The 11,603-nt window shown below is 40.5% G+C and overlaps 2 protein-coding genes across 3 annotated transcripts in view; one reads left to right on the top strand and one right to left on the bottom strand.

Annotated features, from left to right (window-relative positions):
• The window catches only part of LOC111864878 (monocarboxylate transporter 14), a 25,882-nt gene extending 21,159 nt beyond the window's left edge, over positions 1-4,723 (bottom strand). Inside the window, exon 1 of the mRNA XM_023852459.2 lies at positions 4,568-4,723. The gene's annotated coding sequence lies outside the window, so the exon portion shown is untranslated. The remainder of the gene's footprint in view (positions 1-4,567) is intronic.
• A 2,745-nt stretch (positions 4,724-7,468) lies between these two features.
• Positions 7,469-11,466, top strand: LOC111864868 (non-histone protein 10). 2 transcript variants are annotated; one of them, XR_002842866.2, is made up of 5 exons: positions 7,469-7,667; positions 8,862-8,932; positions 9,109-9,256; positions 10,755-11,147; positions 11,292-11,370. XR_002842866.2 is itself a non-coding variant. In XM_023852435.2 (5 exons), the coding sequence occupies exons 1-5, from the start codon at positions 7,545-7,547 to the stop codon at positions 11,391-11,393; spliced, it is 723 nt and encodes a 240-aa protein (XP_023708203.1). In that variant the 5' UTR covers positions 7,469-7,544; the 3' UTR covers positions 11,394-11,466. The 2 variants fall into 2 exon arrangements, 1 of the variants encoding a protein (XP_023708203.1); XM_023852435.2 differs by having other exon boundaries at positions 10,755-11,033; positions 11,292-11,466.
• Positions 11,467-11,603: the final 137 nt, after the last annotated feature.

Below are 11,603 nucleotides of genomic sequence, written 5' to 3'. Positions count from 1 at the left end.
ACTGTTTCCCTAAACAGCATTAACCGGTTGGGCTTTGTAGCGGAGACGTAATGTTTCCTGTGAGGTACGGACTGAACATACTAAAACTCTGCATTCTGCCCACAGAGTGTCTGTGTGTTCCGTATGGTTCTCACAATAAACAGCGACTGTTTCCCTAAACAGCATTAACCGGTTGGGCTTCGTAGCGGAGACGTAATGTGTAGGAAATTTATGCCAGAAAGGGTTAAATCGTAGAACCTTGTGGTTTCATGGAGCACAGTTATAGAGAGAAAGAGCCCAGTAGTGCATTTATAAAATTAGTCAGCCCCGTCATTAGTTCAGTGAGGCCGATGTCTGAGAGAGGAGCTATTTTTTATTATTATTAAAAATGGTACTGAAGTTCATTCGGGGCTATAACCGATAACACAGCTCAAAGTCTGAAAGCGATCACACAGATGGCTCGCATCATATCTTCCCTACTACGAAATCTAACAAGAGGCAAATATCCGTACAATAATATTGTCACGTGTTTCAGTGACTAAGACGCGGGTTTGGATTGTTGAATCGGTTTATTGGATCTTCATTAGTCGTAACTACAATCAGTTCTTACACTCCCAAGACTACTGTAACTATAGCACATAAAGTCTTCAATGTCCGTCAACACTTCACAGCTGAATCCTCACAACTCTTTTCCTTCGAGTCCTTGATTCACGGCTTCTCAACTATGAGTGACTGCAAACAAGTCAAAGTCACATTGCGACTGACGGTAAGTCTTGGTTTCGAGCCAAAACGAATGCAAACGACCTTCACTGTACCCTATAAACCTTAGACACGGCCCCCATAGAGAACACCTATTATTTTAGACGTGTTTACAGTTCTGTTGCTTAGTACTGGGCATGGCGCGGACCACACTGAAAACGAGTCACGTGATAGCTATCTTGCCAGTTCATTGCCGCGCTGACTGTTGCCCAGCAACGAGCTATAAAGATGCGTCCCATTGTTGCATGCGCTTAAGAGAGGTGTTTATCACGCCGTTGCCCAGCTATACGCGTTACATGTTGTACCTATATAATCCTTATTACAAAGCTAATGCTGGTAGAGCTTCCTCACGACACGGCAGTCGGAAATCAATTGTTACACTTAGCCACCCAGTGCGTGAGCTCTCTCAACTTTGCTTATCTCGAAAACTGTGGGACTTGCGGAAAAAGCAAATCGGGCATAAAACGTGTGTTTCATTTTTCTCTACAACTCTGTGCAAAATGTTTTCATCTTTGACAAACATTTAGCGACTGACGCCTCGAGATGGCGCAGAAACGCGAGTAAGAGTTCCTGTAAAGTGTCTTCTCTTGTTGTCCGATATTAACCAAAACTGGAACGTACAAACAATTTTTAGCGAAACTTCTTGATATCAGATTTTATTAAAATCCGTCCAGTGGTTTCCCCAGTTACAACACGAGGACAGAGAGACAAACATGACGAAGTTCATACGTGCTTTCTGCAACTTGTTGGGATCGCGCCGGAAGTTGGCCAATTCATCCTAAAATTAAGACGACATACACGTACATAAGCAGTACAACAACGACCATGTTCGTTCGCGCAGGCTTTCAACAAATTTAAGGACCATTCTTTCAGTTGTACAAATAGGCACCGGCAGTTTGGGGGGGGGGATGGGAAGCCAGGTATTTGCACTCCCTCAAGGGTTTGAAGAAAAAATCGAAATTGAAAAAAGGAAATAAATCTAATATTAATAACGGAAAATATGAACACTTTTCTATTATTATTCTACTCTGGTTCAATCGAAGTCAACCTCCGTTTCTTGGATGCGGCCACTAACTACACATCTGGTGTGGAGAATATCAATCCACTTCTCGCTAAAGGTAAATGTAAAGTTATCTTTGCCCTTAATCACCACGCCACAAAGTGCGGAAGAGTGACGGTACAGATCCCATACATTCTTAATCTCTGCACTGGATGGAGATGAGTGTTCAGCTTCACGCTCCGGCCGCTTCACACCCGAAAATACACGGTGTCACACCTCAAAAGACCGGAAAATTAATCACGAAAATTATACTAGCAAAACAAATTATTTTCAGAGATCTAACAGTTACAAATGACATTCACGACCGTTCACGACGCGACTGACCGTCGAGGCGAGATCATAAGCTTACTTCTGTTGGAGGTGGTGGGGGAAGATGAAGTGTGCTTGTTGACAAGTTGTGAAACAGCAGACCGGAGTTATTTTTGGAATACGCTTTGTATACTGACTTGAGAGGCTGTTTATATCTTCAGAAACCTGTCTGAGGATGAAAGCTATGGTGATTTAGCCTTCTAAAGATTACGGTTACTGTCATGCACCACCTGTTCTAACGTGTGAAAATTCCATGCTCTTCCCACGGAGGAATATATTTACGAGTTTCGTATGATTCTCAGAATTTCACAAAACAGCACTGATACGACCATCCTTGTAATGGAAACAGCGATTTCTGTGAGCAAGTAACTGAATTTTGAAAAACCATCGATACGAATTTCAGGCTTAAAGTAGGTTGTGTCACTGGTAGCAATGCTTCGTACATCCGAAAAAGAAAGCTACGTGACTTCACACATATTGCGGTATTCTGCCTTATGACTCCGTATAGTGCGGTAAGTGGGTCTTTGAAAACTATACTTATTGTTTCCATCTTCGGGGTAGAAATATTATAACATCATGTAATCTCGTAGGTGGACACCGACGTTTCGGAGGATCATACTGCCTCTATCCTCAGAGTAAAAATGTTATAATACCACGCAGTTTGCTAGGTGGGTGCCACCGTTTGGAGGATCATAGTGCTTCGTTCAGACCAAAGCGTTGATATTCACTCACCAGATCACACGGTTTCATAACCCAGATCTTCACTATCGAAAACCTGAAGTCTTAAGGATCTGACGAAACTGTTTATGTATGTCAGTGCCATCTAGTGACAGATATTTACCGTAAATACTGGTATGAGTCTCTCTCTACAAACTCGGAAACATTACGGAAATCCTAGCCCCAAAACTCTTTCCGTCCGTATAATAGACTGTGTTTGCAGAAGAGTGCCAACAGCAAACACTCTTCCACTCGGGGGCTATCTCGTAGCGTTTACTGAAGCAGCTCCTCACACATGCAAACCCCTCTGGACCGCCGCCAACAGTGCCCGACTGTTAAAAATCAAAATCGGAAATTGTTTGCTCTAGTGTTCAAATTGCATAATCCATTTATAAGGAATGAAACGAAATAGATATTGGCAGGTCAAGCGATGTTGAGATACGAGACAGGTAGCAGGGCTCCGCACAGAATATCACCTATCCGGGTTCTTAGCGAAAGAATCGACTCGATTTAATAAACCACATCGTACTAGCTTGCTAAATAATTATAATACTTCGCTGGAATGCTTAATAGTCCATTTTAAATGAGTTACTTAGGTGTTTATAAAAATTATTTAGAAAACTGCCCCTCAGTGATGAGAAATGCTAACAATGGCGCACTCACTCCCGCACTCCACTGACAGTGAAGTCAAATAATTGTTAACTTTCTGCGACGCAGTCAGAGTTCAGTGATTCCAACATGTGATTTCTCTTAAGACACATTTTTATCGTACAGGAAGAAATAAATATTATATTGACAATATCATTGTCACGAAAATACTTGGGGGAAAAATTTTTAGAAGTATTTTTATTAAAGGCTTTACAGACAATGGGCATACCGTAAATATATATATACTTACTTACTTACTCATGGAGCTGAGACCTTCTTGAGGAGCCGCCAATCCTGCAGCTGCTCAAGAATTTCCCAGCATTTTATGGAACCCGAAGGTTCATTACCGTGTTCACAAGAGCCCTCCACTGGTCCCTATCCTGAGCCAGACCAATCCAATCCATACCATCCCATCCTATCTCTCTAAGATCCAATTTAATATTGTTCACCCACCTACTCCTTGGTCTTCCCAGTGGTCTCCTTCCCTCTGGCTTTCCCACAGATATCCTACATGCATTCATCGTCTCCCCCTTCGTGCTACATGCCCTGCCCACCACATCCTCCTTTTCTTGATCATTCTAATTATACTTGGAGAAGAGTACAAGTTATGAAGTTCCTCATTATGCAGCTTTCTCCAACCTCCTGTCACTTCATCCCTCTCCGGTCCAAATATTCTCCTCAACACCCCGAGTCTATGTTCCAAGTTTCACACCCATACAGAACCACAGGGAAAATTATAGTTTTTTATATTCTAATTTTTATGTTTTTAGACAGCAGACCGGAAGACAAAAGGTTCTGGACTGAATGATAAATATGGATTGTTTAACTTCGGAACTGTCTGTTAGGAAGTGTCAGCCTCGTAGCCTATGTTACATTTCGTGAGCTGTTTATCGTTCAATTATGCAGTTAGAAATGTAACAGTACCATTAAGTAACAAAAAGAACGGCCTCGTAGTCAGACACATTTCCTGCGACCTGCAAATCCGTGTCGGAGCTCTAGTTAACATGCTTAGCAGTAATCTTAACTTCGGTCACTGCATAGTTTGCGTAATGTTTCTTATTACTAACTTCGAACAGTATGAGGCAATATAGTAACCTGCAATTGTAGTTTGGAAGTAACTGGATCCACAAACGCCGACAAGATTGTAACCAGGCTTCACCACGAAACGAACGTTCAATACCACTACTACAATAATAGTCTCATATTACTGTGCACAAATACACTAACGGAGCATTGAGATGGAAACAGACTGTGCTGCCATCTTGAGACGATTATTGGAAAAATATAGAATACGAGTATATATTTATCAGCTGTGGCTAATTGTGCTGGTGAAAGCAGCGTCGTGTGTACATAGTACTGCCACCTATTTGTTTGGATTCCTGTCCTGTCCACAGCGGAGTCTTAATCGGTAATAATGCTAACTACTGCTCGACCTCGACGCTCTCCTCGCCAAATTTGAGTCCCTTTCAGCAATGAATTATTTCGAAATCCTGATGCTGCAGAGGAGAACGGGTGAACACATAATAATGTACCGGTACTTGAAAATCGGCGACTATACCGATTTGAGTGTATCAAGTAAAACTGGCTGAGACAACGTAAATAGGGATTATGATCTTACACTTAGTCTGGTGGATAGCTACGACGTTTTGGAGGAACACATTTCATGGTACCCTGAAGATGGAAGCAGCAAGTGTCCCTAAAACGTTACCAGACTGCACTCAGTGTCAAGTGGCGATGGTTAAACATTATCACAAGAAACATTCCCAAGAACGGAATATAGGGAAGGGTAGAGGGGAGGGGGGGTCAATAAGTGAGAATCCTTGTATGACCTCGGTATATAAACTGTCAAATGCACACAAAACGCCCAAAGAAAATACTGAAAGTTGTCCCTGTGCTCAACGAATTAAGCACTACGCCATTAAGATGTATGGGGAAGAGGATGTATAGATCCACATTTTCTTGACCTCGGCACTAGCTGGAGGTGAGTGGTCAGCTTCACGCCTCGGCCTCTTTACCCTCGGGGAAAAAGTCCCCGGTACCCACTGGCTAGGAGGCTGGGTGGACCACAGAGTCGGTAAGGACGATTTGGAGAAGAGAAAATTCTTGACTCTTCCGACCACTCAGTCGTCCAGCCCGTAGCGAGTCGCTATACCGACTGAGGTATCCCGGCTCATGAAGCTACTGGAGAACCACGAAAAATGCAAAGTTTCAAACACAATCTAACTTTTGGTGGTGGCATGTACTCCACACACACTGAAACTCAATTATTATATACGAAAAAATCAAGTAAGTTTGTTTTAACATGTGACACATCTTCATTATCCCTTTTCAAAACAATATTGCCATGGACAATTCGCAAGGCCTTAGCTGTACCTTATGTACAAGTGTGAAGCAAAGAACGGTTACACGAGATTTCAAAAGCGTTCAGTAATGAGATAAAAGAAAAAGCTCAAGAAATATAAATTTATTACACATAATCACACGGCCATTTTGCAGAGGGTAATAATAGTGGGTGACGACAGGTGACGCTTATCTTCAGAAAAACAAAATCCGTTGTTTCCAAAATGCTGTGGGATTGAATGTGATGGGGCATTTAGGCCACATGAAAGGCAAGGCTTTCATGGTGGACTGGTCCACTCACTCTGCCCACACCTGAACACTGTGAAAAGAATAAATGTTATTACTACTGTGTATATATTCGAATTTATGAGCATGAATGCAGAAACTTTGAGGCCTCCATAATACATTACATAATTGCGTTTACCAGTTATTGTATTTGGTCTATATGTATGAATCTCCTTTAAAATCATGAACACTGTCTATACCTTACCTTACCTTACGTCCATCACCGTGACAACCGCTACAATCGGAACGGACACTCCCACGACAACGAATACGTGGAAATCGTGGAGTTCCTGCAGCGACAAATCGTAGCAACGAATTGTCGTTGAGTAACAGCGGATGAGACGAGACACGTTCCCGTAACAATGGACTGCCTGAACAGCGGTAACGGAACCGCGAGAAATGATGTCTGGTATCCGGTCCGCGTAACCCCTATATAAGCAGAGCTTACGACACGTACAGAGCATTGAGTACTGAGTATTGAGTATAGAAGATTAGAGTACTGAGAACGAGACAATCTTGAGATAGCCGCCGTCAGAGACAGTTGAGATCTAACCACGGCCAAGGATACTTGAGTATTGGAGTATTGGGCCAGAAGTCAAGTAATACTGCAAGAGATAATAATTATACGGTGTGTAAGAGTGAGTGTTCAATAAAGATTCGTTAAATCCGAGACCCACGTAAAGTTATTTGTCACGTGACATACCCAATGCGTGACAATATAATATTAAAGTAAACTGTAAGCAAATATGCACCTCTGAAGTTCTCTCAACAATTTCCAAAAACTGACAACTCCCTTGCTAAATCTGAAATTAAACCTACTAACGGGTAAGGGAAAGGTGTGCTTGTGCATAAATTATTACGCATCATACCATGAAAACAGAAGTGGAGTGGAGGTATAACTCCAACGTTCCTGATCTTGGCATTTGATGGAAATGAGTGGTCAGCACCACTCCCCGGCCTCTTTACCCCCAGAGAAAGAGCCTTCGGCATCCACTGGATAGGAGGGTCCGTAGGTCCAATAGCCGGTCTGGATCCTCGGGAGGGGAGAAAATTCTCTTTCCCTGCCAGAGGTCGAACCCCAACTTTCCAGCCCGTTGCCCATTCCTAATCGTAGCGAGTTTCCACTTACACGCACTTGAACACGCGCTGCAGGTTAGGAACCGTCAAAACGGCTGCGCATACGCCAAACCACGAATCATACCAACGTGACATACCCTAACCACAACCACCACGGAATAGCGCGCATAAGCCCACAGACACGCACAAACAGTACCAAGTTAAGCGATTGTTGACTTATATCGATTGTGTGTACGATCATTTAAAGTCGACTAGTTATCGAGTTGCATGTGCCTTAATCGATTTCTTGTTTATGTTAAAAAAGTTTTCAGTTCTGGATTAGCCGTTGCTAGCATACGATTAGCGTTTTAGAAACAGAATAAAAATAACTATGATCGTGTCTGGATCAAATAATTTGTCAGACGACTCGGACGATGAAGTTGAAAACAGTGAGGTGGATACATATCGTCGTAAATACCAGCTACTGTTAGAACGATGTGAAGTTCTGCAACAGGTTAAATTTTGTTTCTTTTTTTTCCAGCTGACAGTATATGCAACTGAACTGGTTTACGTTAGAGCAAGTAACTAAATAAAATCCTAATTAAATTTGATTTCCATACCCTTAGTAAACCACAATTTTCCTGTATACATTCTCTTCCCGTGTATAATAAACGTCGGCTGGCAGTGTATGTGCAATCAGTCAATATTTTTCATTTTTGGCCCTCTACTGATTTTATGTGGTCACTATTGGTTGTAGCTCAAATATGTACTAGTAATCCATTGTTGTACCATCTAGAATACTGAATTTTATGGACATCTTGGAATAATGAATTGAACTGTAGTGTAAAATATACATGAATTTGGGGAGGATGGTAACAAATCAAAATTATATTCAGAGAAGTCAAAAGCAAATTATATTTGTGGAATGGTTTATTATTGAGATCATAATTGTCTTCCCATTTGCTAACCATAAATATAAAGATTAGCCTATATACAATTTTAGTTCCGCCTCATTTTATATGGATGCAAAACTTTGACTTTCACTGTAAGGGAAAGCTTGCATAATGAGAATCTTCATTAATTTGTACTTTTTTGAATGGTAACCAAATCAAGGAGGATGGGCATTCAGCATGAGGTTAGAAGTGGATACTGAATTTTATTTGGGAAAGCTGCAGGAAAGACCACTTGGGAGACATAAAGATAAGTGAGAGAATATTAAAATGGATCTTAAAAAACGTTGTGGATATGATCACAGTGATGAACCTCTTGTTTTTCACAAAAGGCAGGCCATATCCTGGCCTTATGGGCAAGTATCAAATTTCAAAATGATCTCCATTAGTCAGATGGCTATAATGTCATTATGGTAACCCTTTATTAGCACTATACAAGCTATCAAAGCCATATACTTTTTTGGGAGATGTACGAGTATAACCTCAAAAATTCCAATCTGTGAGACAATTATTGTCAAATTAATGCATAATTTGGAAACAGTTTGTCCAAGTCAATTTAAAAGGGTTCTGATGATGGTGTATAACACTCAAGATTTCTGACCTGACTCCTGTCCATCATCCAGTATTCCAAACACACAACAATAACAGTGAAGAAGAACTGCAAGCCAAAGGAGGTCTCTTATTAGGAACCGAAATAGCTACACTGCAGTCAGTTCCTTTGCACTGCTGCACTGGATAATACTGTTTTGTTGTTGTAGGATAATGAACGACTAGTTCACAGGATTCAGCAAGTTAGAAAGTTGCTACGGAGATCACGGAAAGAGCGTAAGTAAGTACACTGTTCACACAAAGATGGAGACTGGAAAAATGGTATATTCATAACTTGTTTGTAACCCACATACACATATATATATTATTTCACATGCCAGATATAAAATTATCTTCAATCAACTGTGTAACACAATATTAATTTGAGACAAAATTCTATTTATAATCTTCAAACAGGTTCCTAATGGACCGCCTGGATCAGCGTGGGGATAACTGGCGCAATGTACAATTACCAATTCCTCTAGACGAGCCTCTTAATACACCCAGTACCGTCAAACCCGACAAGAACCAACACCAAAAGGTTGGGACTGGATCTACAACAAAGGTACAGTACTGAAACGAACTGGAAGAGATCATTTTAATTGGTCCCTATGGACTGAAAGCTTTAAACTTGTGTCTCACATATAAAGTTGCACCACTCTTCATAATTTCATTGCAAGGAGTTATGTCTTGTGTGTCTCACATCACTACCCAAGTGACTGCCTTCAGTCAGCTGTACAACTCACATTTGCAAAAAACAATAATATATACACTAATACTTTATTTTTGCTATAAATATGATTTATTGCCTTGAGGCAGTTTTGATGGTACTGACATGATAGCCGCATATTCACAGTACTTCCTGTATGTATTGCTAGTTGCCTTTTTATGTACTTCCCTTTCTCTGTTACAGTACCATTGTATTGGTTCCTTGCGGGAACTCTGTTCTACGTCTTGGTACCTGGGAGTGTTCATATTTCCGATAACATTTCTCAGCCATATAGCCATTATAAACAATCTGGAAACTTTGGTCGTGTAACATTCCCCGACTTTGCTTATTTTGTACACACCGTAATAATAATAATACTGCTTAAAAATTATAAGCATTGAATATTATATCAGTGTAATTGAAATACATTATTTCCTTTTCATGACCTAATCCTTCCAGCTGCACTATGGCCCTGGGGTCGACTCAGCCTCTAACAGAAATGAGTACCAGGAATTAATTAAATAATTTTCCTGGGGAGTAAAGCGCGGCTGGCGTGTATGGCTGACAACATTACCGCCATCTTTGAGCCGACTGTCTAGATAGTGTGGGACCCTCAGCGTCTCACAACTCTATGGGACTTCACGGCCGGTTACAGGGATAGCTTTACTTTTTTTTTACTTTTATTAAAGAATTTACAAGCCTGCATATATATGGCAGGCAGATTTTGTGTGCAGGAAATTATTTAAAAAGAAGACATCAAAGCTTTGTAGTGGCCAGAGTTTAGACTTCAGTTACAGACCTTACATTTACTAATAAAAATGTACATGATCATCACTGACAGCAGCAGCAGTCATTCTTAAACATTTCTTTTTACAACTCAAAGAAACAATCATCTTTAGAACACTCGTTTTACTTCAGATAGTGGGACTGTCTAGTCTCATAGGTGGTTTCCAGCGATCAAGAAGAATATGCCACCTCCTGGAGATAGAGGCAGGATGTTTCTCCCAGATGTGGGTATTGACCTATGAGACCACACAGTGTCATAACAGGAATGTATCTGATCCCAGCTCTCACACCATTCGTCATAATAAAAATCTATCAATTCAATAATAACAGATCACTAAAAGACGGTACTGCCAATTCCTGAACCATCATATATGTCAACTTGCCTCAGACAATGGACAGTGTGAAACATAATACTTATGTACGAAACTGACCACTGTCACAAACCTGTAGAGAATCATTATGGTGTCACAAGAATTCAGTTTAAATTTTTGCTGCTATAAAAACCTCAAATTGCACACAGGAATCTTGTTCCATGGAGATTACTGCTAAATTCATATTACTGTCTTAGTCCACAAGTTCAGCAGACAAGGGAGGAAAAAAGAATACGGTCTCAAGTTCTGGTGGTACTAAACGGAAGAGCGGCAAGAACAACGAGAAGGTGGAACGTGATCCAAATGCACCCAAACGCCCAGCAAATCCATTTTTCCAATTCTGCCAAGAACAGCGTCCAATTGTAATGGAGCGACTTGGCCTGCAACAGAAGTCTGGAGAAGCGGAACCTTCAAAACAGGAGCTGACCAGACAGTTGGCAAGCAAGTGGAACACCTTGCTGCCCGAAGATAAGAAGGTAAGATAACATCACAATGAAGAGATTCTGCACTGAAAATACTGAGCATTAAACTCTGTACTAATTTGTTTCCTCGTTTATGCTGCTAGGAATTTTTTTAATAATCCACTGTTGGTAAGTCATAGAAGTATGAGTTAATTACTTTTAAATTATCTCTGGCAGCATTTAATGCAATACAATGAACACATTTTCCTCTTAGAGCAATTGAGGAATGAAATACTGGATACAGTTTAATCTGTGGTGGTATTATTTTTTCAGGTTTACTATGATATGTATGAAAAATCAAAAGAGAAATATGCAGTAGAAATGCAGTTATACAGCAGTAGAACGAAGCCACCTAGTGACGACATCCCAACTTGAATTTGATTTGTTTCATTCTGGTCCATCACACTAATATTATGAAAAAGTTAAATAGTTCCATTCAGTGTGATTAGTTAAGATTTTCTTATTTCAATTATTTACGCCCTTATGTTTTGGTCTTCAGAGGGACACCTTTACATCAATACAGTTAGAAGCCACTATTACAGTACACATTCTAAAAGCTAAAATATATATATATATATATATATA

Source organism: Cryptotermes secundus, unplaced genomic scaffold (genome assembly GCF_002891405.2).
Source record: "Cryptotermes secundus unplaced genomic scaffold, Csec_1.0 scaffold1951, whole genome shotgun sequence".
NCBI classification, from domain to species: Eukaryota; Metazoa; Arthropoda; class Insecta; order Blattodea; family Kalotermitidae; genus Cryptotermes; species Cryptotermes secundus.
The sequence above is the reverse complement of the archived record's forward strand: the minus strand, read 5'-3'. Positions and strand labels throughout refer to the sequence as shown.